Source organism: Lontra canadensis, unplaced genomic scaffold (genome assembly GCF_010015895.1).
Source record: "Lontra canadensis isolate GAN:19392208 unplaced genomic scaffold, GSC_riverotter_1.0 scaffold150, whole genome shotgun sequence".
NCBI classification, from domain to species: domain Eukaryota; kingdom Metazoa; phylum Chordata; class Mammalia; order Carnivora; family Mustelidae; genus Lontra; species Lontra canadensis.
The window spans coordinates 2,910,226-2,938,099 of NW_022631144.1; the positions used below are offsets into that span (position 1 = coordinate 2,910,226).

The window sequence follows — 27,874 nt, forward strand, 5'->3', positions numbered from 1 at the left end:
ATGCACAGGTTTTTGTGTGTACCTAAATTTGATTTCTTTTTTTTTTTTAAGATTTTATTTATTTATTTGATGGAGAGAGAGATCACAAGTAGGCAGTGAGGCAGGCAGAGAGAGGGGGGGAAGCAGCCTCCCTGCTGAGCAGAGAGTCTGACGCAGGGCTTGATCCCAGGACCCTGAGATCATGACCTGAGCCAAAGGCAGAGGCTTAACCCACAGAGCCACCCAGGTGCCCCTAATTTTTATTTTTTCATGTGCATATTTGCTCTTCATGTATCTTTCAAGTTGTTGTTTCTGGAGCATTGAGAGTTCTTTAAATGTTTGATGTACAAGTCCTTTATATGATACATGATTTGTAAATATTTCTTTGTGGTCTGTGGCTTGTCTTTTCATTCTTTTAACACTAACTTCAGACAAGCGAATGTTATAAATTTTGGTGAGGTCAAATATATCAATTTTTCTTTCATAGATAGTGTTTTTTGTATCCTATCTAGAAATCTTTCCCTACCCTAATATCACAAAGATTTTCTTTTATTTTTTCTTCTAGAAGCTTTATAATTTTAGGTATTGTGTTCAAGTCCATCATCCCCTGCAAGTTAATTTTTGTATATGATTTGAGGTATGGATCAAGGTTCATTTTTTATATGTAGATACCTAGTGATTCCAGCATCATTTCTTGAAAAGACTATCCTCTCCCCATTGGGTTGTGTTTGGACTGTTGTAGAAAATCAATTAACCATCTCTGTGTGGGTTTATTCCCAGACTCCCTATTCTGTTCCAGTAATCTGTATGTATATCCCTTTACCATCAGGATTTCTGTAGCTTCACACTAATTCTTAAAATCTGGCAGCATACATTCTCCAGTTTGGTTGTTTTCAAAATTATCTTGTTTATTCTAGTTTCTTTGTTTTTCCATGTAAAATTTAGAATCATTTTGCCAATATCTACCAAAAAGTCCTGCTAGAATTTTAATGGAATTATATTGAATCTATAAGTCAGTTTAGAGAAAACTAACATCTTAAAGTACTAAATCTTTTAACCCATAACCACACTAAATTTCCCCATTTAAGACTTCTTTTATTTTGTTTGTCAGTGTTTTATCAATTTTAACTTACAAATTTTGCACAATTTTCATTATGTTCACACCTAAGTGTTTCATGGGTTTTGGTACCGTTTTTAATGGTATATTTTCATTTCAATTACTATTTCTTTCTTATGAGTTTGTACAAAAAAATAGAAATACAATTGACTTTTTAAATATTGCTCTTGTATCCTGAGAACTTATTAAATACATGTATTAGGTCTACTAACTTTGGGGGGACTTTTTTGAATTTTCTGTAGGCAATCATGTTGTCTAAGATTAGAGACCATTTTCATTTTTCCTTTCCAATATGAATGTATTTTATATCCTTTTTTCTTACTTTGTTTCACTTCTCATGATGTATTATTTGTTTCATATATGGTTGGATTCAGTTCGCTACAAATTTGTTTTAGAATTTTCTAATTTATGCATTAGATTTTTAAAATCTTTTTTTATTAACATATAATGTATTATTTTTTTCAGGGGTACAGGTATCTGAATCATCACCTTACACAATTATCAGCACCCACCATAACACATACCATCCCCAATGTCCGTACCCAGACACTTTATTCCTCCTCCTCCCCAGCAACCCTAAGTTTGTTTCCTGAGATGAAAAGTCTCTTATGGTTTCTCTTCCTCCCTGATCCCATCTTGTTTCATTTTCCCTCCCTTTTCCCCACAACTTCCCACCCCACCTCTCGAATTTCTCATATCAGAGAAATCATATGATAATTGTCTTTCTCTCACTGACTTATTTTGTTTAGCATAATACCATCTAGTTCCATCCATGTCATTGCAAATAGCAATATTTCATTTTTTAGATGGCTGCATACTATTCCTTTGTGTGTGTATCTGTGTGTGTATGTGTGTATACACATATATATGTGTACACATATATACACACACATATATATACATATATATATGTGTGTGTATATATATCCTCTTCTTTATCCTTTCATCTGTTGATGGACACCTACGTTCTTTCCATAGTTTGGCTATTGTGGACATTGCTGCTATAAACATTTGGGTACATGTGCCCCTTCAGATCACTACATTTGTATCTTTAAGATTAATACCCAGTAGTGCGATTGTGGGGTCATAGGGTAACCCTATTTTCAACTTTTTGAGGAACCTCCATACTGTTTTCCAGAGTGGCTGCACCAGCTTACATTCTCAACAGTGTAGGAGGGTTCCCCTTTCTCTGCATCCTCACCAACATCTGTCATTTGCTGACTTGTTCATTTTAGCCATTCTGACTGGTGTGAGGTGGGATCTCATTGTGGTTTTGATTTGTATTTCCCTGATGCCAAGTGATGTTGAGCACATTTTCATGTATCTGTTGGCCACTTGGATGTATTCTTTTCAGAAATTTCTGTTAATGTCTTCTGCCCATTTCTTGACTGGATTATTTGTTCTTTGGGTGTTGAGTTTGATAAGTTCTTTGTAGATTTTGCATACTAGCCCTTTATCTGATAGGTCATTTGCAACTATCTTCTCCCATTGTGTTAGTTGTCTTTTGGTTTTGCTGACTGTTTCCTTTGCTGTGCAAAAGCTTTTGATCTTAATGATGTCCCAATAGTTCATTTTTGCCCTTGCTTCCCTTGCCTTTGGTGATGTTCCTAGGAAGAAGTTGCAGCGGCTGCCGTCAAAGAAGTTGCTGCCTGTGTTCTCCTCAAGGATTTTGATGCACTCCTCTCTCACATTAAGGTCATTCATCCATTTGGAGTCAATTTTTGTGTGTAGTATAAGGAAATGGTCCAGTTTCATTCTACTGTTTGTGGCTGTCCAATTTTCCCAACACCATTTGTTGAAGAAACTGTCTTTTTTCCATTAGACATTCTTTCCTGCTTTGTTGAAGATTAGTTGACCATAGAGTTGAGGGTCCATATCTGGGCTCTCAATTCTGTTCCATTGATCTATGTGTCTGTTTTTGTGCCAGTACCATACTGTCTTGTTGATGACAGCTTTGTAATAGAGCTTGAAGTCTGGAATTGTGATGTTACCAACTTTGGTTTTCTTTTTCAACATTCTTCTGGATAATCGTGGTCTTTTCTGGTTCCATATAAATTTTAAGATTATTTGTTCCATTTCTCTGAAAAAAGTTGATGGTATTTTGATAGAGATTGTATTAAATGTGTAGATTGCTCAAGGTAACATAGACATTTTCACAATAATTGTTCTTCCAATCCATGAGCATGGAACTTTTTTTCCATTTCTTTGTGTCTTCCTCAATTTCTTTCATGAGTGTGCTATAGTTTTCTGAGTACAGATTCTTTGCCTATTTGTTTAGGTTTATTCTTAGGTATCTTGTGGTTTTGGGTGCAGTTGTAAATGGGATCAACTCCTTAATTTCTCTTTCTTCTGCCTTGCTGTTGGTGTATAGAAATGCAACTAATTTCTGTGCATTGATTTTATATCCTGACACTTCCCTGAATTCCTGGATGAGTTCTAGCAATTTTGGAGTGGTGTCTTCTGAGTTTTCCACATGAAGTATCATACCACCTGCAAAGAGTGAGAGTTTGACTTCTTCTTTGCTGATTCAGATGCCTTTTATTTCTTTTTGTTCTCTGATTGCTGAGGCTAGGACTTCTAGTACTATGTTGAATAGCAGTGGTGATAGTGGACATCCGTGCCATGTTCCTGACCTTAGGGGAAAAGCTCTCTGTACTTCACCATTGAGAATGATATTCACTGTGGGGTTTTCATAGATGGCTTTTACCATATTGAAACATGTTCCCTCTATCCCTACACTGTGAAGGGTTTTGATCAAGAAAGGATGCCGTACTTTGTCAAATGCTTTTTCAGCATCTATTGAGAGTATCCTATGGTTCTTGTTCTTTCTTTTAGTAATGTATTGTATCACATTGATTGATTGTGGATATTGAAACAACCTTGCAGCCCAGGAATAAATCCCACTAGGTCATGGTAAATAATCCTTTTCATGTACTGTTGGATCCTATTGGCTAGTGTTTTGGTGAGAATTTTTACATCCATATTCATGAAGGATATTGGTCTATAATTCTCCTTTTTGATGGGGTCTTTGTCTGGTTGGGGATAAAGGTAATGTGGGCCTCATAAAATGAGTTTGTAAGTTTTCCTTCCATTTCTATTTTTGGAACAGTTTCAGGAGACTAAGTATTAATTCTTCTTTAAATGTTTGGTAGAATTCCCCTGGGAAGCCATCTGGCCCTGGGCTCTTGTTTCTTGGGAGATTTTTGATGACTGCTTCAATCTCCTTACAGGTCATGGGTCTGTTCAGGCTTTCTATTTCTTCCTGGCTCAGTTTTGGTAGTTTATATGTCTCTAGGAATGCATCCATTTCTTCCAGATTATCAACTTTGCTGGCATATCAAAGTTACTCATAATATGTTCTTATAATCGTTTCTATTTCTTTGGTGTTGGTTGTGATCTCTCTTCTTTCTTTCATGATTTTATTAATTTGGGTCCTTTCCCCTTTCTTTTGGATAAGTCTGGCCAGGGTTAATCAATCTTATTAATTCTTTCAAAGAGCCATATCCTGGTTTTGTTGATCTCCTCTACTGTTCTTTTGGTCTCTATTTCATTGATTTCTGCTCTGATCTTTATTATTTCTCTTCTCCTGCTGGGTTTAGGCTTTCTTTGCTGTTCTTTCTCCAGCTCCTTTAGTGGTTGAGTTAGGTTGTGTATTTGAGGTCTTTCCTGTTTCATGAGAAAGGCTTGTATTGCTATATACTTTCTTCTCAGGACGGCCTTTGCTGCATCCCAAAGATTTTGAACAGTTGTGTTTTCTTTTTCATTTGTTTCCATGAATTCTTTAATCCTTCTTTAATTTCCTGGTTGACCCATTCATTTTTTAGTAGGATGCTCTTTAACCTCCATATATTTGAGTTCTTTCCAACTTTCCTCTTGTGATTGAGTTCAATTTTCAAAGCACTGTGGTCTGAAAATGGGTCACAATGATCCCAATTTTTGGTACTGGCTGAGAGCTGATTTGTGACTCAGGATGTGATCTATTCTGGAGAATGTTCCATGGGCACTAGCGAAGAATGTGTATTCTGTTGCTTTGGGATGGAAAGTTCTGAATATATCTGTGGGTCCATCTGGTCCACTGTGTCATTTAAAGCCTTTATTTCCTTGTTGATCTTTTGCTTAGATGATTTGCCCATTTCAATGAAGGGGGTTGTTAAAGTTCCCTACTATTCTTGTATTATTGTCGATGTGTTTCTTTGATTTTGTTATTAATTGGTCTTTATAGTTGGCTTCTCCCATGTTAGGGGCATAGATATTTAAAACTGTTAGATCTTCTTGTTGGACAAACATTTTACGTATGATATAGTGTCCTTCTTCATCTCTTATTATAGCCTTTGGCTTACAATCTAATTTGTCTGAGATAAGGTTTGCCACCCCAGCTTTGTTTTGATGTCCATTAGTATAGTAAATTGTTTTCTACCTGCTCGCTTTAAATCTGGAGGTGTCTTTGGATCTAAAATGAGTTTCTTGCAGGCATCATATCTATGGGCCTTGTTTTTTTATCCATCCTGATACCCTGTGTCTTTTGATTGGGTCATTTAGCCCATTTACATTCAGCATAACTACTGGAAGGTATGTAGTTAGTGCCATCATATTGCCTGTACGGTGACTGTTACTGTATATTGTCTCTGTTCCTTTCTGGTCTGTTACTTTTAGGCTTCTTTTTGCTGGTTTGTTGTTTGCCAAGTTCTTTTAGTTTTTGTTTGTCCTGGAAGATTTTTATCTCTACTTCTATTTTCAATGACAGTCTAGCTGGATATAGTATTCTTGGCTGCGTATTTTCTCATTTAGTGTTCTGACTATATCATGCCAGTCCTTTCTGGCCTGCGAGGTCTCTGTGGATAGGTCTGCTGCCAATCTAATATTTGTACCTTTGTAGGTTACAGATCTCTTGTCCTAAGCTGCTTTCAGGGTTCTCTCTTTGTCATTGAGACTTGTAGTTTTACTATTAGATGACAGGGTGTTGACCAATTTTTATTGATTTTGAGAGGGGGTCTCTGTGTCTCTTGGATTTTGATGCTTGTTCCCTTCCCCATATTAGGGGATTTCTCTGCTCTAATTTGCTCCAATATACCTTCTGCCCCTCTTTCTCTTTCTTATTCTTCTGGGATCCCAGTGATTCTAATATTGTTTCATCTTATGATATTACTTATCTCTCAAATTCTCTTCTCATGGTCCAGTAGTTATCTCTCCTTTTGTCAGCTTCTTTATTCTCCATCATTTGGTCTTCTATATCACTAATTCTCTCTTCTGCCTCATTTATCCTAACAGTAAGAGACTCCATTTTTTATTTCACCTTATTAATAGCTTTTTTTAATTTCAACTTGGTTAGATTTTAGTTCTTTTATTTCTTCAAAAAGGGAGTTTATTTCTCCAGAAAGGGATTCTCTAGTATCTTCTGTGCTTTTTTCAAAACTCCTAGCATCTTTATAATCATCCTTCTGAACTCTAGCTCTGATATCTAACCAATGTTGGTATTGATTAGGTCCCCAGCAGTCAGTACTGCCTCTTGTTCCTTTTTTCTTTTTTCTTTTTTCTTTTTTTTTTTTTGAGGTGAGTTTTCCACCTTGTCATTTTGTCCAGAGAAGAATAGATGAATGGAAGGACAAAATGCTAAAGGGTAGCAATGATCCCAGAAAAATATACAGTAACCAAATCAGAAAAGACCCAAAACCAGTGGGAGAAGAAACAAGGGAAAAAAAAAAAAAAAAAAAAAATATATATATATATATATATATATATATATATATATATATATATTAGACTGGTGAATAGAACAGAATCACACACTTGTTTTGCAGTGTATTTTGGTTTCTTAGAAGAAACAGCCTCCCAAAAATTTTAAGAAAGAAAAACTTTTTTATATATACAAACAAGGGTAAATGCAATGATGGGATAGAATATGACTGTAAAGATGAAAATTTAAAAAGATTTTAAGAAAGGAACTGAAAATGTTCCTGAAAGTTGAGGCGGAGAACTTTCACAGATTCTTCTCCATCCTCCTGCTGATATGTGGACTTCACGGCACCTAGGAAGTCATCTCGAACCACAGCCTGATGTTGTAAATGGTAGAACAATAAAATACAAGGATTCTGGGTCTAATAATTACAGAGTTACCAGATAAGCTCTGAAATGTTTATCTCTAGAGTTCATTTATATCTGAGAGCAATACATTTGAAGCTGCTGTTATATGAGCAATCTTTATCACTTGTAGCTGAAACTAGTCTTTTCTAACACCATGCCTAAACTCAGAGGATTGTTGAATGAGTAATCCCCCCAAGTATGAGGGAACAAGACTCTTATTTCAGTTGAAATTTAAGTCTCTGGTTTTCTATCTCTGGATCAACTCAACTCACACATAGAGAGAAAATTATCACTTTCATAAATAAAAAGATTTGAGTTCAAAAAAAAGGAATTAATAAGATAATAAGTTGGTCGAAAAAGAATTAAAAAAGAGGGAGTGAATGTCATCAGGCTGGAGACTAAAACAAATCCATATGCCAGATTTAGGGTATATTTTGATCTGTTAGAAGAAAGTGTATCCCAAAATTTTAAAGAAAGAAAAACTTATATGTATTCAAAAAATAAGGCTAAATACAATGAAGGGTTAGAATATGACTATAAAAATGCAAATTGAAAAAGATTTTTTAAAAGGTATTGATAAGATAAAATAGGTTAAAATGGGAAAGAGGAAATATTCAAAAAAAAACAGAAAAAGAAAAAATAAAGAACATTTTAAAAATTTAACTTTGAAAGACTAAAGATTCATGGGTAAAAAGCCACGAATTCTGTTTTGCTGCATTTCTCTAGCACTGGTGTTTTGCAATCCTTATTGATCAGTAAAGTTGGTCTTAGCTGGATGTTCTTGCTGATCTTCTGGGGGAAGCGCCTATTGCAGTGATTATCAAATATCTTTGCCAGAATTGCACCACCCTTGGCAAGGGCCAGGCTAAGCAATCTGCTCAGGTTTGCTCTCAATAGCTTTTGTTCCCTGAACGCTTCCCATACAGCTTTGGAGGAGGAGAATAAAGATGGCGGCCTCCCAATCTCTGAAATGGAGGAGCAGAGAGCTTGGGCAACGCCCTCTTTAGTGCATCCTTAGAGAAAAGCAGTCAATCACTCCTGTTTCCCACCCTGTATTGTATTCTCACTCCAGCCATGCTCCAAGCTCACCCGGCCTGTGACTGAGTGTTTCTATCTCTGGCACACGGCCCCATTTGAAGTCTCCAAACCCAGCAGATTCCTGCTGCGTGTTCCCACGCTGCTCCTCCTCTAGGAGGAAGGTGGGGGTCTCCCTGGATCTACCACTTGTGGGGTCCCTGCTCGAAGAATAGTGGCCCAACTCTGTCTCAGATCAGGGTTTAAGGTAAGCCAGAGCTGAGAGCTCACTCCTTGGCTCCATCTCTGTAGCCAGCTTCCCCTTCCAATACATGGGAGCTCTGCCACACTCAGATACCCCTGGTCTTTTTGGGACCCCTCAGGTCGTGAGACCACACTGTCCCCACGAGGGCTCTACCCCCTGCTTGGCCTATGGAGCCATATCCCTCAGTGAAGCAGACTTCTAAAAGTTTTGATTTTGTGCCCCACTGCTTTACCACTTGCCAGGGGCCTACTCCTCCCCCTGCGGTCTATCTTCCTGTATATATTACCTTGGAATCACTCCTCCACACATCCTACCTTCCAGAAAGTGGTTGCCTTTCTGTTCTTAGAATTGCTGCTATTCTTCTCTTTGATCTCCTGTTGAGTTTTCTTGCCTTAGATTTTTGTAAAGAACTTTTGTGTCTGTGTTGATTAGAGAAGCTGATCTGTAATTTCCTTTTAAGTATTTGTCAGGCTTGGGAATCAGAGTAAGAATGCTTTCCATATTGAAGGAGCTGTTCCATCTTCCTCAGTTTTTCAGAATTTTTCAGAATTTTCATATAATTTGCATGATTTCTTCCTTAAATATGACGTATATGCACTAGTGAAGTCACCTGGCATGGAGTTTTCTTTGTAGGAAGGATTTTAAGTTCAAATATAACTTCTCATATAAAAAAGATGCAGGTCTGACTCTTTTGAATAAGAGAGGGAACCAAGGGAGGTTAGATTGGAAAAGTCATAGACTACATGTAATTCTAAGAACATTGGGTAAAGCTGTTGGGGAGCACTCCAGCCAAAGTTACCGAACAGGGGAGTCCTCCATCTTGCAGGAAAGGGCCTGCTATAGTATCCACTCTGGTATCCCTGCCATGCTCAGGCACTGGCTAGAAGCAGATGTGGAAAGTGTGGCCTCATGAACAGGATGGTTTCCAACAGGGAAATTATGCACTCACAGTGCACATCTGAGAGGTGAGTTTTCATAACGACTCTACCTAGAGAGGAGGGCCTCATGAATCTACCTTTGTAACAATTCCTCCTCCCTCACCTCCTTCCCCAGGTGATTAGAAACAGCTGGTCCAATGAATCACCTTCACAGGAAAACCTGCTTAAATTTTTTAAAAAGAAGGGCCTGTTAGTTGCATCCTAAGGAAAAAGGAGGCCCAGACTTCCTGGACATAACATCATACTCTCAGGAACTAGAATGGAAGATACTCCCTAATTCTTCTGTGACCAGCCTTTGGCCTATAATTGTGTTCTCAGTAGATGGCTTTACCTTGTGTTCTGCTCTGTATATTATCAGAAGTCACGGGCCAAGTGGAAGGGACACCCAGAGGATGGAAGAGTCCTATCTGCCTTAGAGGAGGACCCGGGAGAACGTGTTTGAATGGGTGTAGGGGGAGGTACAGGCAAGGTGTGGAGGGAAGCATATGTCTGGGCAGTGGGATGGACAGAAGAAATGGGAGATGGGTGATGAGGTGGTCCAATGCAGGGAGGAAGCTAACGAACAGAATACGAGTGTGGGAACTGGGATCCTGGCGTCACTGTTTATAGAGTAAAAATGCCTAGGAAAACATTTCTACAAAGTGCACTGATTGCTGAGTCCCAGGGCTGGGAGGCCCTGTGTTCTTCTGAGCCAGCCCACAAGGTAAGCTACCAGTCACTCAGAGAGCATCTTGCATGCCTAGTTGTAGGGAGAGGCACAGGGACCAAGAGAGGGAAACTGTGGCAGAGCTGTCACCCCTCTATCTTCCTGGTCCTGCCCAGAGGTGGGCCTGGTCCTCAAAATATCATTTCAAACCAAGAAGGGCCTAACATCAAAAGGAAATAGAAGAAGGGTCACTGGATAGTCAAAAATCTATGGAAATGCTCTCATAGCACCCGTTGCTCTTGTGAACTCTTGTGAATGCAAGAGTTTCAGTTGGGCTTCAGGTGAACTTCAAAGTGTTTACCTGGTACCTGCTTGATTAGACCCTCTCCCCCATCTTCATCCCCACCTCCTGCTGCTCTTTTTAAGGTAAAGACCACAATCTTTAACAGGGCCCTTCTTTAACAATCTGGCTGTTGCCCCCAAATGAGACCAAATCTAAGTCAACAGGGCCATTGAGGATTAGGTTGTTTGGGGTCAATGTTGGTAGCTTCAGGTAACTGTATTGAAGAAAACTCTTCTCCCATTAGCCTCATCTCAGTTTGCAAACCAGTATTTATCTGATTGTCCATTCATCCATGACTTTCTCCCCACTAGACTGGTAAGACCATGGAAATAAGGGACCTGGCCTGTGTGCTCACCTTGCACACTCAGGACCTTACAGAGTCCTGATTCAAACAGATGCCTGATAATCTATTTCCTGAGTATGTTACCTATTATAGCACCAATCTGAAAGAACAGAAACTAGAGAGGATGAGGAATATCCACTCTAAATAATAACAGCCATTGGTTGAGCACCTAATATTTCCAGTCCTTACTGCAACCTGCCAGGAAGACACTTGAGCTGAATCTTAGTGTCATGCATTGATTTTTCCCAAAAGGGTACGGCTAGCAAAGACTTGCACTGGGACTCAAACCCAGAAGATGCTGACGGCAGAGTCTGGGCTTTTTTGTGACTCTTCTGTGTCTCACATAGCCACTGCTCCAGTTGGTGGGAGAGGGCCAAACCAACATATTGGTTTTCAAGGTGATTTATGAATATTAGCTACATGTCAGTGTGTCTTCTCCTTTGCGCCTCTCATAAACGTTTCTGTTATCTGCACTGTGACTCTGGGCTACACCAGGGCTTGATGAGTATATACCATAGCGATGAGCAGTGTAAGTGTGGTAGACTCGAGCACCTGCCAGAGTTCAAAACCTGGCTGCAACACAGTCATGGGAAGGAAGACCACAGACTCAAAATGTGTCATCTAGACTCTGTAGGTTACCAACATTCTGCGTGCAGGGAAGAGGGACGCCAGAGAGAACACCATCTATGGGTGTAGAACTCGACTCTCACCTCCCCATACCCACAAGTTATAAATGTTCTTTTCCAGAACTAGCCTGGTAACTCAAGCGAGCCGTCAGGGTCTCTTTGGCAGAACTGTTTCTTTCTGTGGTTAAAAGTCTCTTTTTACAAGAACTGTTTTTCATTTTCTATGGACGCTGGTTTCTTAGAAGAGGTATATATATGGCAGAGCAAGCTTGTGGCACAGGAGAGCTTTGTTGATGGGAGTAGGAGAGGAGGGAGGTCCAACAAGTGGACACTTGTGGTAGAGGAAGGGGGGACTCCCTCATTACCCCCTGGCCAGCTGGATGGCTTTGGGCAAGTCACTGTACTATCTGTGCCTCAGTTTCCTTATCTAGAAAATGGGGCTAAAAATAAGACTTCACTTCGGGGGTTTGCTTTGAGTAGTGTCTATGTGCATCCTTTATTATTATCTAGACCTCTATCATTGGCTATTTTGTAAAATGCATTTGTCTTCCTAACTTTAATTTGGGATAATATTTGATCCTACCTTGTTCACACAAACAAACTCCTACAAAGCCTTTAAAACCCCAGCTTGAATGACTCCTCAGGATGTGTTCCCAGTTGTCTCACCTCAATACCTTCCTTCTCGGGGCTCCCTCAGTCCCCGGTCTAGAGCACTGAGGGAGTAGCCCGGTTTTAGAGTCATGCTGAGAGCTGAACCAAAGTCCCAGCTTTGCAACTTACAAATTAGGAAATCTTGGCCAAGTTATGTGACCTCTCTGACCTCTCTAAACCCACATGACCTCTCTTCATCTGCTAACCAGTACCTTTAGCAACATCTCAGGGTTTCAGTGGGAATAACTTAATTAGAAAAATTTAAAGTATAAAAATTAAATGCTCAAGAAATGGTAGACAGTTCAAAGCCTTCTAGGAGAGCCCCTGATTATATTGTGATTCACTCGCCTTCCCTGCATAACCCTGGGTGACGTCATCAGGGTCTTTAATCGTTTCTTGTCCCTGATAACTAGCACACTACCTGACACATAGTTAATGCTCAGTACATCCTTGCAAAATGCTGTGTGCAGTCATGAATGAATGAATGTGAACTCTCTGATTCTCTAGAATGTCCGGGAGGTGCGAGCTCCCCCTGCAGCGGCAGGGGCCTTTGTGCAGAAGGCATGGAAGGAAATGGAACTTGTTCCTGCCAGGTAAGCTCACAGACATGTTCTCCTTCCCCCTCTCCTTCCCTGTTGTCACTCCTTAAACACATATACACTAGGTGGAGTCTCTAAGAAGTAACACTATAGTAAAATGAGTATACAATTTGCGACAAAATGATCTCTTAGGGGCTGGAGACCTTTGAGAGAGTCAGTTCTCTCCTCAGGCTTAAGCATATCCTTCTGTAAAATGGGTTTGATAAAAAAAAAATACCTACATCATTATATTTGTTGAAAAAGTGCAATGAGTTTGTATGTGTGAAAATATTTCATGAAACTCTACAGGGCTGTAGAAATTACTGGATCTGTCTGTCCCTGTTAAGAATCCTGTGGTCACTGGGTCTGCCAAGAAAGAATGTCTATTGTTACCCCAAAGAAGTGACTTTTTGTGAGCTTCAAACCTTTGATAATTTAAATACAAAGAAATACTTGTGAAAGGGATGGAGCTCAATGTCTTCAGAAATGCAAAACTGAAAGAGTATTCATTTCACTCTTGAGTGAAATTATATGTGGCAGTTAGCACTTGCCCTCTGTTTGTATCTTTGGACTGACAAACCAGCTTCCTTCTGAGGAGCTCCAGATGCTTGGTGAAAAATGATGCAGAATTAATGTATGCATTATAACACAAAACAGTCAAGTATAAAGGCAGAAATAGGAAGAAGGAGCTTCAGGAAAGGGCAGAAGGAAGATAGTCGAGAAAAACATGCTGACCAGATCATCAGTTAGAAATCCCAGGGCTTCCTGGAACATCGACTGCTTGGGTTTCATGCCATCTATCTGGTTTTCTACAGGACGGGTTTGGGGGAACGGCCTGCGAAACCTGTGCTGAAGACAACTTATTTGGCCCCAGCTGTTCAGCAGGTAAGTCTGATTTTTGTGTAATCAAATGCATTTGTAAGGGCTGAGAGTCAAACTTAGCTTAGGCAGCTGAAGCCCCCAGAAAAGCTATTCCTTGCAGGGGAAACTCCAAAGAATTATGTAGAATGAAGTCTACACAGGCAAAAAAAAGAATTGACAAGAAATGCAGTTTTTGAAAAGAGACTGTTTTCTGTGGTTTTCAGCACCGGCAGTCAGCTGCTCACCAGTAATGGTTTCTGGCAAACTTGGTAGCATATGGTTCCCTCTCTCCAGGTTCCAGGATCCCATATCCACCTGTTGTTTGCTCTTGAGGTCTTTCTGTGTCCTGGTCTCAGCATACACCTTCTTCCCAGGGACTTCTTTTTCCATGATAGGTCCCACCAGATTTTGTTCCTTCCTTTTGGGAGTTCTCAAACATCTGAGGGGATCAAGGATTGTTGGCTCCATTTTGCAGATTAAACAAGCAAACAAACAAATTGATACTGGCTTCTCCATTCTCTGGGGTCTCCCCAGAAGTAGACCCTGAGACAAGGATTTCAGTACAGGGAGCATACTTGACACATCCCAGAAACACCAAGAAAATGACATAGGGAATATAAAGGGTGTGTTATCAAGCCAGAGACCAGCATAGATGATTAGAGCTTAATGCCCTGGGGAATGGGGTGTTACTGTAGAACTGTAGAGCATTTCTCTTGGAGTCACCCTATCACAGGGGAGTGGGAACCACAGTGTGGTAGGCAAAATGAGGACCTCCCCCAAATGTCCACATCCTAGGTCCCAAGGGATTACCCTTGGACCTAGGAATATGTTACCTTACATGGCAAGAAGAATTCAGGTTGCAGATGGGATTCAGGTTAATAATCATCTGACCTTAAAATAAAGAGATTATGCTAGATGATCCAGATGGGCCTACTGTACCCCAAAGTCCTTAAATGTGGAGGAGGAATGCAAAAGATACTGTGTCAGAGTGATGAATGTGAGGAAGACTCTGCCAGCCTTTGCTGTCTTTGAAAATGAAAGGGGACCACAAGCCAAGCAATGTGGGTAGCCTCTAGAAGCCAGAGAAGACAACAGGCTGATTCCAGCCCCCAGTGAGCACTTGGGCAGAGCAGCCATCCTAGGAAGGGCTCACAGAACATCGGAAGTTGGCTGGAAGACAAGGAATTGGTAAGGCCTAGAGAATGTGGGCATGGTAGGGACAGTCCCTGCCAGTTTCAGTCTCCCAGAAAGGATATGTCAGGTGACCTTTCTCCAAGGCTTCCTTAGTTGTGGCTTTTATGGAAAAGTCAATTTTGGGGGATCCCGCTTTGATTCAAATATTTGATTCAAAAAATATTTGAATCAAAGCAGGGTCTGCCAAAACTAACTTTTCCATAAAACCTACGCCCATATATAGATATCTCACCCCCGTAAAACCTATGCCCATACATAGACATCTCACCCCCATAAATTTGCAGACTGTGTAATAACTTTGACCTGCAACATCAGCGACACTGTCTCCTAATCCACGTTTCCTTGAAAGCAGACACTGATTCGTCTTTCTCCCTAGTACCTCCCATGGTGCTATTGCATGTAAGACATGCACTACACTTCTGTTGGCTGGGTGAGTAAGTGGGTGAGTGCATGAATGAATGAATGAATGACCGAACTCACTCCAGCCATGTTGTCCTGACCCACAAGCTTGATTTTGAGAGGCAGCATGTACAGAGAATTAGAGCTTTGGCTTACACTCAGACTAGGCTTCAGCCCTAGGAAGCCTCAGTTAACCAAGGACATGCTGTCTTGTCTTCATCTGTAAAAATAGAAACAATATTGTCTCCTTTAGTGTTATTATGAGGATTTAGTGAGATCATCAGTACATGATAAATGTTAGCAATTGTTATTACTAATAACTAGTATTCCTTAGTGGCCCCCAAACTTGTGTTTTTGTTCATCCACCATTCCGTAGAAGATGATTTTATAAGGGTGTTAGCAAAAACAAAAAACAGATACTGATATTCATGGTGTTTTTAACATTGTGTGTTATATTAAAGTACATTTCTCCCCATTTGGTCCTTCCCTACCATAATCCTAAGATCTGAATCACATATTTTGAATAAATATTGAAATGGAAAGGGAAAAAGGACAGCATCCAACATTGTTTACTTACCAAGAAAGCCAAGTATGGCTGGGGGATGAAAATTTGGAAAAATGAATCCATGTTACCTCTAAGAAATTGGTGCTGGGTGCTGATAAGAAAAGATATACAAGAAGATTCTAAACATTTCTAAATAAACTACCCTCTCTTCACACTTGTTTGTACCATGGAGGAAGGGCAAGTGACAAGGGAGAAAGGTGGATTAGAAACCTAATTTTTTTTTCCTTTTTTTTTTTTGTAACCATAGCAGATACCCTCCCCAATGTCCATCACCCAGCCACCTGATCCCTCACACTCCCCTCCCCTCTAAAAACCCTCAGATGTTTCCTGAGATTAAGAGTCTCTTATGATTTGTCTCCCCCTCTTTTTTCATCTTGTTTCATTTTTCCCTCCCTTCCCCTATGATCTTCTGATTTGTTTTTCAAATTCCTCATATTGGTGAGGTCATATGATAATTATCTTTCTCTCATTGACTTTTTACACTTAACACAATTCACTCTAGTTCCATCCACATCATTGCAAATGACAAAATGTCAGTTTTTGATGGCTTCATAGTATTCCAGTGTGTGTGCGGGTGTGTATCACATCTTTATACATTTATCTGTTGGTAGACATCTAGGTTCTATCCATAGTTTGGCTACTGTGGACATTGCTGCCATAAACATTTGGGTGCACATGACCCTTTGGATCACTACATTTGTATCTTTAGGATTAATACCCAATAGTGCAATTGCTGGGTCATAGGGTCACTCTTTTTTCAACTTTTTGAGGAACCTCCATACTGTTTTCCAAAGTGGTTGCACCAACTTTCATTCCCAGCAACAGTGTAGGATAGTTCCCCTTTCTCAGCATCCTTGCCAACACCTGACTTGTTCATTTTAGCCATTCTGGCTGATGTGAGGTAGGATCTCACTATGGTTTTGATTTGTATTTCCCTGATGCCAAGTGACGTTGAGCATTTTCATGTGTCTGTTGGCCACTTGGATGTATTCTTTGCAGAAATTTCTGTTCATGTCTTCTACCCATTTATTGATTGGATTACTTATTCTTTGAGTATTGAGTTTGATAAGTTCTTTATAGATTTTAGATACTAGCCCTTTATCTGATAGGTCATTTGCAACTATCTTCTCCCATTCTGTCAGTTGTCTTTTGGTTTTGTTGACTGTTTCCTTTGCTGTGCAAAAGCTCTTGATCTTGATGAAGTCCCAATAGTTCATTTTTGCCCTTGCTTCCCTTGCCTTTGGCAATGTTTGTAGGAAGAAGTTGCTGTGTCAGAGGTCAAAGTGGTTGCTGCCTGTGTTCCCCTCAAGGATTTTGATGCATTCCTGTCTCACATTAAGGTCTTTCATCCATTTGCAGTCTATTTTTGTGTGTGGTATAAGGAAATGGTCCAGTTTCATTCTTCTGCATATAGCTGTCCAATTTTCCAAACACCATTTGTTGAAGCGACTGTTTTTTTGTTTTTTTGTTTTTTTCCATTGGACATTCTTTCCTGCTTTGTCAAAGATTAGTTGACCATAGAGTTGAGGGTCCTCAACTGGGCTCTCAATTCTGTTCTATTGATCTATGTGTCTGTTTTTGTGCCAGTACCATACTGTCTTGTTGATGACAGCTTTGTAATAGAGCTTGAAGTCTGGAATTGTGATGTTACCAACTTTGGTTTTCTTTTTCAACATTCTTCTGGATAACCAGGGACTTTCTGGTTCCATATAAATTTTAGGATTATTTGTTCCATTTCTCTGAAAAAAGTTGATGGTATTTTGATAGAGATTGTATTAAATGTGTAGATTGCTCAAGGTAACATAGACATTTTCACAATAATTGTTCTTCCAATCCATGAGCATGGAACGTTTTTCCATTTTTTGTGTCCTCCTCAATTTCTTTCATGAGTACACTATAGTTTTCTGGGTACAGATTCTTTGCCTATTTGTTTAGGTTTATTCTTAGGTATCTTGTGGTTTTGGGTGCAGTTGTAAATGGGACCAACTCCTTAATTTCTCTTTCTTCTGCCTTGCTGTTGGTATATAAAAATACAACTGATTTCTGTGCAATGATTTTATATCCTGACAAGTTCCTGAATTCCTGGATGAGTTCTAGCAGTTTTGGAGTAGTGTCTTCTGAGTTTTCCACATGAAGTATCATATCACCTGCAAAGAGTGAGAGTTTGACTTCTTCTTTGCTGATTCAGATGCCTTTTATTTCTTTTTGTTCTCTGATTGCTGAGGCTAGGACTTCTAGTACTATGTTGAATAGCAGTGGTGATAGTGGACATCTGTGCCATGTTCCTGACCTTTAGGGAACAGCTCTCTGTACTTCCCCATTGAGAATGATATTCACTGTGAGTTTTTCGTAGATGGCTTTTACAATATTGAAACATGTTCCCTCTATCCCTACACTGTGAAGGGTTTTGATCAAGAAAGGATGCCGTACTTTGTCAAATGCTTTTTTAGCATCTATTGAGAGTATCCTGTGGTTCTTGTTCTTTCCTTTAGTAATGTATTGTATCATATTGATTGATTTGTGGATGTTGAAACAACCTTGCAGCCCAGGAATAAATCCCACTAGGTCATGGTAAATAATCCTTTTCATGTACTGTTTGATCCTATTGGCTAGTGTTTTGGTGAGAAATTTTACATCCATATTCATGAAGGATATTGGTCTATAATTCTCCTTTTTGATGGGGTCTTTGTCTGGTTTGGGGATAAAGGTAATGTGGGCCTCATAAAATGAGTTTGTAAGTTTTCCTTCCATTTCTATCTTTTGGAACAGTTTCAGGAGAATAAGTATTAATTCTTCTTTAAATGTTTGGTAGAATTCCCCTGGGAAGCCATCTGGCCCTGGGCTCTTGTTTCTTGGGAGATTTTGATGACTGCTTCAATCTCCTTACAGGTCATGGGTCTGTTCAGGCTTTCTATTTCTTCCTGGCTCATTTTTGTAGTTTATATGTCTCTAGGAATGCATCCATTTCTTCCAGATTATCAACTTTGCTGGCATATCAAAGTTGCTCATAATATGTTCTTATAATCGTTTCTATTTCTTTGGTGTTGGTTGTGAACTCTCCTCTTTCTTTCATGATTTTATTAATTTGGATCCTATCTCCTTTCTTTTGGATAAGTCTGACCAGGGGTTTATCAATCTTTTATTAATTTTTTCAATGAGCCATATCCTGGTTTTGTTGATCTCCTCTATTATTCTTTTGGTCTCTATTTCATTGATTTCTGCTCTGATCTTTATTATTTCTCTTCTCCTGCTGGGTTTAGGCTTTCTTTGCTGTTCTTTCTCCAGCTCCTTTAGAGGTAGGTTTAGGTTGTGTATTTGAGGTCTTTCTAGTTTCTTGAGAAAGGCTTGTATTGCTATATACTTTCCTCTCAGGACCGCCTTTGCTGCATCTCAAAGACTTTGAATAGTTGTGTTTTCATTTTCATTTGTTTCCATGAATTTTTTAATTCTTCTTTAATTTTCTGGTTGACCCATTCATTCTTTAGTAGGATGCTCTTTAGCCTCTATGTATTTGAGTTCTTTCCAATCTTGTGATTAAGTTCTATTTTCAAAGCATTGTGGTCTGAAAATATGCAGGGAATGATCCCAATTTTTGGTACTGGCTGAGAGCTGATTTGTGACTCAGGATGTGAACTAATCTGGAGAATGTTCCATGGGCACTAGAGAAGAATATGTATTCTGTTGCTCTGGGATAGAATGTTCTGGATATATCTGTGAGGTCCATCTGGTCCAGTGTGTCATTTAAAGCCTTTATTTCCTTGTTATCTTTTGCTTTGATGATCTGTCCATTTCAATGAAGGGAGGTGTTAAATTCCCCTACTATTCTTGTATTATTATTGATGTGTTTCTTTGATTTTGTTATTAAATTGTCCATATAGCTGGCTTCTCCCATGTTAGGGGCATAGATATTTAAAACTGTTAGATCTTCTTGTTGGACAAACAATTTAAGTATGATATAGTGTCCTTCCTTATCTCTTATTATAGCCTTTGGCTTACAATCTAATTTTTCTGAGATAAAGCTTGCCACCCCTGCTCCCTTTTGATGTCCATTAGCATAGTAAATTGTTTTCTACCTGCTTGCTTTAAATCTGGAGGTGTCTTTGGATTAAAAATTAGTTTCTTGCAGGCAGCGTATTGATGCGTCTTGTTTTTTTTATCCATCCTGATACCCTGTATCTTTTAATTGGGTCATTTAGCCCATTTACATTCAGTGTCACTATTGAAAGGCATGTATTTAGTGTCATTGTATTGCCTGTAAGGTGACTATTAATGTATATTGTCTCTGTTCCTTTCTGGTCTGCTATTTTGGCTCTCCTTTGCTTAGAGGACCCCTTTCAATATTTCCTGTAGGGCTGGTTTGGTGTTTGCAAATTCTTTTAGTGTTTGTTTGTCCTGGAAGCCTTTTATCTCTCCTTCTATTTTTAATGACAGTCTAGCTTGATATAGTATTCTTGGCTGCATATTTTTCTTGTTTAGTGCTGAGTATATCATGCCAGTCTTTTCTGGCCTGCCAGGTTTCTGTGGCTAGGTCTGCTGCCAATCTAATATTTCTGCTGTTGTATATCTTTTGTCCTGAGCTGCTTTCAGGATTTTCTCTTTGTCTCTGAAACTTGTAAGTTTTACTATTAGATGATTGGGTATTGACCTATTTCTATTGATTTTGATGGGGGTTCTCCATGCCTCCTGGATTTTGATGTTTGCTTCCTTCCCCAAATTAGAGAAATTCTGTACTGCAATTTCCTCCAATATACCTCCTGCCCCTCTCTCTCTTTCTTCTTCTTCTGGAATCCCAATTATTCTAATTTTGTTTCATCTTATGGTATCACTTATCTCTCGAATTCTCCCCTTGTGATCAAGTAGTTGTTTATCATTCTTTTTCTCAGCTTCTTTATTATCCATCATTTGGTCTTCTGTATCACTAATTTTCTCTTCTACCTCATTTACACTAGCAGTAAGAGCCTCCACTTTTTTGTTTTATTTTATTTTTTCAGTGTTCTAAGATTTATTGTTTATGTACCACCCCCAGTGCACCATGCAATACATGCCCTCCTTAATACCCACCATGAGGCTCACCTATTACCCCACCCCTCTCCCTTCCAAAACCCTCAGTTTGTTTCTCAGAGTCCACTGTCTCTCATGGTTCATCTCCCCTCCAATTTCCCCTAATTCACTTTTACTTTCCATTTTTTACTGTACCTCATTAATAGCTTTTTTTACTCCAACTTGGTTAGATTATAGTTCTTTTATTTCTTCAGAAAGGGATTTTATTTCTCCAGAAAGGGATTCTCTAGTAACTTCTGTGATTTTTTTTCAAGCCAAGCTAGGATCTTTATAATCATCTTTCTGAACTCTAGTTCTGACATCTTACTGATGTCAGTAATGACTAGGTCCCCAGCAGTCAGTATGGCTTCTTGGTTTTTTTTTTTTTTTTTAAGATTTTTTTTTAAGATTTTATTTATTTATTTGACAGACAGAGATTACAAGTAGGCAGAGAGGCAGGCAGAGAGAGAGGAGGAAGCAGGCTCCTTGCTGAGCAGAGAGCCAGATGTGGGGCTCAATCCCAGGATTCTGAGATCATGACCTGAGCCAAAGGCAGAGGCTTTAACCCACTGAGCCACCCAGGCGCCCCCTCCCTTTTTTTTTTTTTTTTTTTTTTTTGAGGCAAGTTTTTCCACCTTGTCATTTTATCCAGAGAAGAATAGGTGGATGAAAGGACAAAATGCTAAAAGGGTAACAATGACCCCAGGAAAATATACACTAACCAAATCAGAAGAGACCCAAAACTGGGGAGAGAAGAAAGGAAAATAAATATATATATAAATATATATATATAAAATTAGGCTGGCAAATAGAACAGAGCCACACACTTGATTTGGGGTGTATATTTGTCAGTTAGAAGAAATTGCCTCCAAAATTTTAAAGAAAGAAAGAAATATATGTATGTATGTAAGTATGTACATACACACACACATACACACACACACACACATATATGCATATACACACATACATGATGAAGGGATGGAATATGGCTGTAAAGATGAAAATTTAAAAAGATTTTAAAAAAAGAATTGATAAGATAAGAAGTCAGTTAAAAAAAAGAAAAAGGAGAGAATGTGATCAGGCTGGAGAGTAAAACAAAGCCATACACTATATTAAGGTATATATTTTTGTCTGTTAGAAGAATCTCTATCCCAAAATTTTAAAGAAAGAAAAATATATATATAAAAAATAGGTTAAATACAATGAAGGGTTAGAATATGACTATAAAAATGAAAATTATAGGGGCGCCTGGGTGGCTCAGTTGGTTAAGTGACTGCCTTCGGCTCGGGTCATGATCCTGGAGTCCTGGGATTGAGTCCACATCGGGCTTCCTGCTCGGCGGGGAGTCTGCTTCTCCCTCTGACCTCTCCCCTCTCATGCTCTCTCTCTCTCTCTCTCAAATAAATAAATAAAATCTTTGAGAAAAAAAATGAAAATTGTAAAATATTTTTAAATGTTTTTAAATATTTTAAAAAGATTTTTAAATAGCTTAAAGGTATTGATAAGATAAAATAGGTTAAAACAGGAAAGAGGAAATACTCAAAAAATAGAAAAAGAAAAAATAATGAACATTTTAAAAATTTAACTTTGAAAGACCAAAGAATCATGGGGAAAATGCCATGAATTCTATTTGCATTCCTCTAGCACTGGTGTTTTGCAGTTCTCATTGATCAGTAAACTTGGTCTTGGCTGGATGTTCTTGCTGATCTTCTAGGGGAGAGACCTGTTGCAGTGATGCTCAAATGTCTTTGCCTGAGGCAGAATTGCACCACCCTTGCCAGAGGCCAGGCTAAGTAATCTGTTCGGGTTTGATCTTGGTCATTTTTGTTCCGTGAACACTTTCCATACAGCTTTCATTCTCCGTACGAGAATGAAAATGGGGCCTCCCAAACTCTGGCCCCACAGGAGCCAAGATCTCAGAGCCCTACTCCTCAGTGCACCCTCAGAGAAAAGCAGTCAATCATTCCTGTGTCCCTGGCTACCGGCTGCACTCCAAGCTCATCTGGCCTGTGCTGAGTGTTTCTGTCTCTGGCTCATGCCCCACTTGGAGTCTCCAAACCCAGCAGATTCCTGCAGCGCACTCCTGCACCCCTCCTCCCAGAGAAGGAAGGTTCATCTCCCCAGATCTGCCACTTGTGGGGTCCCTGCTCAAAGAGCAGTGGTCCGACTGTGCCTCAGATCATGGTTTAAGGTAACCCCAAACTGAAAGCCCCCTCCTCAGCTCTGTCTCTGCAGTCAGCCTCCCCACTCTGATACATGGGAGCTCAGTCACTCAGGCACCCCCCAGTGTTTCTGTGACCCTGTGGTCCTGAGACCACACTATCCCAACAAGGGCTCCACCCCCTGCTTAGCCTCTAGAGTGACATCCCTCAGTGGAGCAGACTTCTGAAAGTTCAGATTTTGTGCTCCACGTTCTACCGCTTGCCAAGATCTGGCCTCTGCCCCCGCAGTGTATTTTCCTATATATTTCTTCAGATTCACTGCACATCCTACCTTCCAGAAAGTAGTCACTTTTCTGTTCATAGAATTGCTGCTATTCTTCTCTTCAATCTCCTGTTGTGTTTGTAGGTATTCAGAGTGGCTTGATAACTATCTACCTGAATTCCTGGGACCAGACAAAATTTAGGTCTCCTATTCCTCTGCCATCTTGCTCCTCCTAGAAACCTAAATTTTTCAGTAAGAAACCTAAATTGAGACTCAGAAGAGAAAACTCCAAGCTCCAGTTTCCAATCAGTAGAACTTTGGGAGATGAGGGGATATCCTGACTCTGTACCATCCAAGGAGATGCCTAGTACTCGTGGCTGGACACCTGTGGCCACTGAGTACCTGAAATACAGATAGTGCGACTGAAGGACTGAACGTTAAGTCTCAGTTCATGTCACTTAATTTAAATTTAAATAGCCACATACAGCTGGTCTGCACCATATTGGAGAACAAGCTCTAGAATGTAATGGTTAGGAGAGCAGGATTTGAAGTCAGACTGGTCTGAGTATGTGACCAACTTCACTTGCTTGTGATTTGGGGCAATCTAGTCAGCCTCTCTAAACCCTCGCCATCTGTAAAATAGGAATAATAATACCTGCCTGTGGGACTGACAATGTAGCAAAGCTCTGAGCAGCAGGTCACAAGCACTCACTCAATGGAAGCATATAGTCAGCGAGGACAAAAACAGTCCAGTGGTAACCAAACCATGCATGGGTGGATGGATAGTTGGGTGAGTGGATGGATGGATGGTGGATAGATGGATGGATGGTGGATGGATGGTGGGTGGATGGTGGATGGTCAGTGGATGGTGGATAGATGGATGGATAGATGGACAGTGGATGGATGGATGGTGGATGGATGATGGATTGGATGATGGATGGTAGATGGATGGATGGATGGATGGTGAAAGGATGGGTGGTGGATGGGTAGATGGATGGTGGATGGATGGATGGATGATGGGTAGATGGTGGATGGATGGATGGATGGATGGACAGTGGATGGATGGATGGTGAATGGATGATGGGTGGATGAATGGTTGGATGGATGGATAGATGGGTGAGTGGATGGTGGTTGGATGGATGAATGGATGGTGGGTGGATGGTGGATGGATGGATGGGTGGGTGGATGGATTAATAGATGGTGGATGGATGGTGGATGGATGATGGATGGTGGATGGATGGATGGTGGATGGATGGATGGTTCAGTGATGGCTGATCTTTTCCATTAGCAAAGAAGAGGGAAACTTGCAATCTTTTTCAGCTAGGCCTCCACTGGGTGTCAGTGTGGTTTCATCCAGTAAGGCACTGGTCCCACAGAGGTGGCAATTCTGCCTGTAAGTAGGACAGCTCTATTAGTTTCAGTTTATTTTTAACACTGACTTTAACTTGCTGCTAGACATTCTCCTACTGTGCTGTTGATTAGTTTAGAAATAATTTAAAGTTGCATTGGCCAAGGGTTTTTATCTCTGCTGCCAATGCCCTCACCTCCTCAGTGCCTCATTCCTGGTTAGAGCAGAATGCAAAGCCCACTGTTTCTGACATGACTCTCAAATCAGTCCCACAATGTGTCTTGTTAATAACAGTAGCTTGCATTTGCTGAGCACCCGCTGTGCATCAGGCAGTGTGCAAAGTTTGACAGGCATGATCTCTTTGGATCCTCACAACTCTGCAAGCTGGGTCCCTCATGTTATGGATAAAGAAGCAGAGAGGTTTCTCAAGGTCAAGCAGCTATTTTGGGAATATAAGCAGAATTAGACTCCAATATCTTACTCCAAAGCCTGGGCACCTGAACACTGCACTCTTCTTGCCCCTGATGAACATCCACCATGCATTAGACCCCCAGACAAACAATAAGATGCTGAAGAGGAGACAGATTAGCTCCCCAAGGAGCTGAAATGCAGGTGACAATTATGATCCAGGGTACACAGCACACACAGGATGCTATGGGAACAGGAGAGGGAGCAGCTCCCTCTGCCAAGGGTCATAGCACTGGGGGCATTGGGCACTGTCCAGTACAGTGGCTGTACCAGAACACGGAACACTGTCCCCCTGACCCAAATGGCCATAGATTGGCCACCTTAAAGTCACACACCCCAAATATTTTTGTGTCTCTAGAGATTTGTTGACACCAGTTCAACAAAGGCCAAGTGCTCTTCAAAAGACATCTCAGAATCCCTCCACAACTCATTTCTCCTTCCCAAGGACACTTTCTTGGCAATGGCTGGTGACCCTGAAATAGGTATCAGGTGTTCCCAAAGGCTGTCCATGCCAGGCCAGTTAATCCGGTACAGTGGCTGTATCAGAACACAGAACACAGGGAGCCTGGAGGGAAGTTCAGTGGCAAGGACAACTCTTAGTTAACATCGAAGTTGGGAACCAGGGCTGGGGTACATTCACTTCCCTCTTCTGCCTCCTCATGCTTTTCCATCAGCTGCATGACCCTTAAGACCTTGAACCTCTGAGTCCAGCTCCCCACTACAGAATGAGTTCTTGAATGTAGGCATTGTGAACTACTCATATTCATATACCCAGTGCCTTCCACAGTGACTGTCACTAGGGAGGAACTGAGTAGATATTTTTGTAATTGAGTTGAATTGACCCCTCTCTACTGAAAGTTAGTATACCCCCTCCACACACTTCTTACCTCCATGACCAATCTGGCCTCTCTCTGGAGCTCCTGTTCCAACAGCTACAGCCATAGGTGAACATCAAAGTGCTTTGTTAAAATAGAAAGAATGGCAAGTCCATTTCTGAAGTGAGGATGACAATTACAAATCCAATTTAAGTTTTGATGTTATTTTTATGAATACATGAGTTGGATGTTTCCCACATTTCATACGTAACACGGGGTTCATGAGCTCTACCTCACAGAGAGCATTGAGCATCCCAGGAGACAATGTATGTAAAACATGTGGCAAAATGCCTGATGGATAGTAAGTGCTCAGTAAATGGAAATGCAGAGCCAAGGCTAGGGTGAGGTGAAGAAGAGACCTGCTTCATGTGCCAAATTTAAGGAGGCATCAAAAATTCAGTAATCAAGATAAGTAATTTCATTTCTTAGTCAAGACCCCTATAACAAAGGGCCACAAAGGGGTGGCTTCAAAAACAAGAATTTAGGGTCTCCGTTCTGGACACTAGGAATCCAAAAGCAGTATGCCAGTAGGGCCGTGCTCTTTCTGAGTGCTCTGGGAGAGGGTGCTTCCATCCCTCGAAGCTTCTGGTTGGGCAGGTGTCCTGGGGCTTGAGGGACACCGCTGCCACCTGTGCATGGGTGACTTGTCCTCGTGTCTGTGTCCTCTCCTCTTCTTAGAATGACCAGTCATATTGGGTGAAGGCCCCCATAGGACCTCATTGTAACCAATCACATCTGCAGTGCCTCTGTTTCCAAATAAGGTGACTCTGAGAGACAGAGCGTTAGCACTTCAATAGATCCTTCTGAGGTACCAAATTCAACCCATGACAATCATATTTTTAAATTCTTGAGCAAAACATCCAAATTTCAAAGAAAGGCAGGATCCAACTCTGCACTGGAGCCACCTCACCTCATTCTGTCCGCCCTCTGCCCTGCCTCCCCACAACTCTCCCTGTATCCTGCCTCCTCCTTCTCATCTTAATCCTGGCCCTGTAGGATGCTGTCTTGATTGATAATGTACCTGTGCTGTTGGGGGTGTTGTGATAAAGCAACAGAAGAGATGTTGTAGGGAAATACAGGGAGGAGGGAGGCCTCCCAAGGGATTCTGGTCTAATAGAGGAGAAAACTCTAGAGATGGAGAAAGAAAAAATACAGCCCTGCCTGCTGTTGGCCAGCAGCCAGGCTCACAGCTCCCAGCGAGGTAGTGATGCTGCCCTGCAGAGCAGACAATTTCACAGGGTATCACCATCGATGACTTGCTGTATCCATGCTGGAATAAGACGAAAACTAGGCCACTGCAGTATCATGTCTGGATAGAGAAATAAACGATGACAGTGGGCAACTGGAAAAATAGCGCAGCAGCTACCTCTTCTGGCCACCACAAGCAGCTGTGCCGCTCACCTTTCGAGGCCGCCCAAACCCCCACCTCTGTGCTGCCAGCTCGGAGGTCCCAGCACGGAAGTTGTTCCTCTGGGCTCCAGCAGCACCTTCTTTGTACCTCGCCCACTATCACCACCTACTGTAATGACCTATTTTGTCTATGCCTGAGAGTCTACTACCACCAGTGCTCAAACAGTCCGCAGCAAGGGTCAGCAGTCATGACAGAAGTAGCAGAGTCACTCATGGATTTCCATTGGTGTGCAGAAGGGAGCACAGGGTAGGCAAAGTCACAGAAGTGTGCAGTGCAGGAGGCATGTCTCTCCCAGGCCAGCCCCACCCAGCTATTCCTGACCAGCTCCCATCATCATTGATCTATCACGTCCTGGCATTCATCACACTGCATTGTGATGGGCTGCCTACTGCCATTAGACATAGAGAGCACAGACTTCATCCTGTTTCTCTTTAGGTCATTAATCCCAAGCACAGCACCCTGAGCATGAGAGATATCCAATATGTGTTTGGAAGGAAGGAAGGTAAACTAATGAGTCATCCCTTGTGCTTAGAACCTAAGATGTTTAAAGTGAAGCAATGGAAAATGAAAAGTAAAAAAGTTGGAATCACATTGGATGGAACCTTGTTTGCCAAGGAGAGGGATTTAAATTTCATTTGGTCAGCAATTCGTGGTCACTGAAGTATTGGGGGGAAGATCCCCTGCCATTACTGGCCAAACAAAATG

The 27,874-nt window shown here is 40.7% G+C and overlaps 1 protein-coding gene across 1 annotated transcript in view; it reads left to right on the forward strand.

Moving 5' to 3' along the window:
- Positions 1-27,874, forward strand: part of STAB2 (stabilin 2) — a gene marked incomplete at its 3' end in the record, with an annotated part of 157,350 nt that overhangs the window by 14,502 nt on the left and 114,974 nt on the right. Inside the window, exons 4-5 of the mRNA XM_032844332.1 lie at positions 12,511-12,596; positions 13,397-13,466. Coding sequence (XP_032700223.1) covers positions 12,511-12,596; positions 13,397-13,466 — 156 coding nt within the window. The remainder of the gene's footprint in view (positions 1-12,510; positions 12,597-13,396; positions 13,467-27,874) is intronic.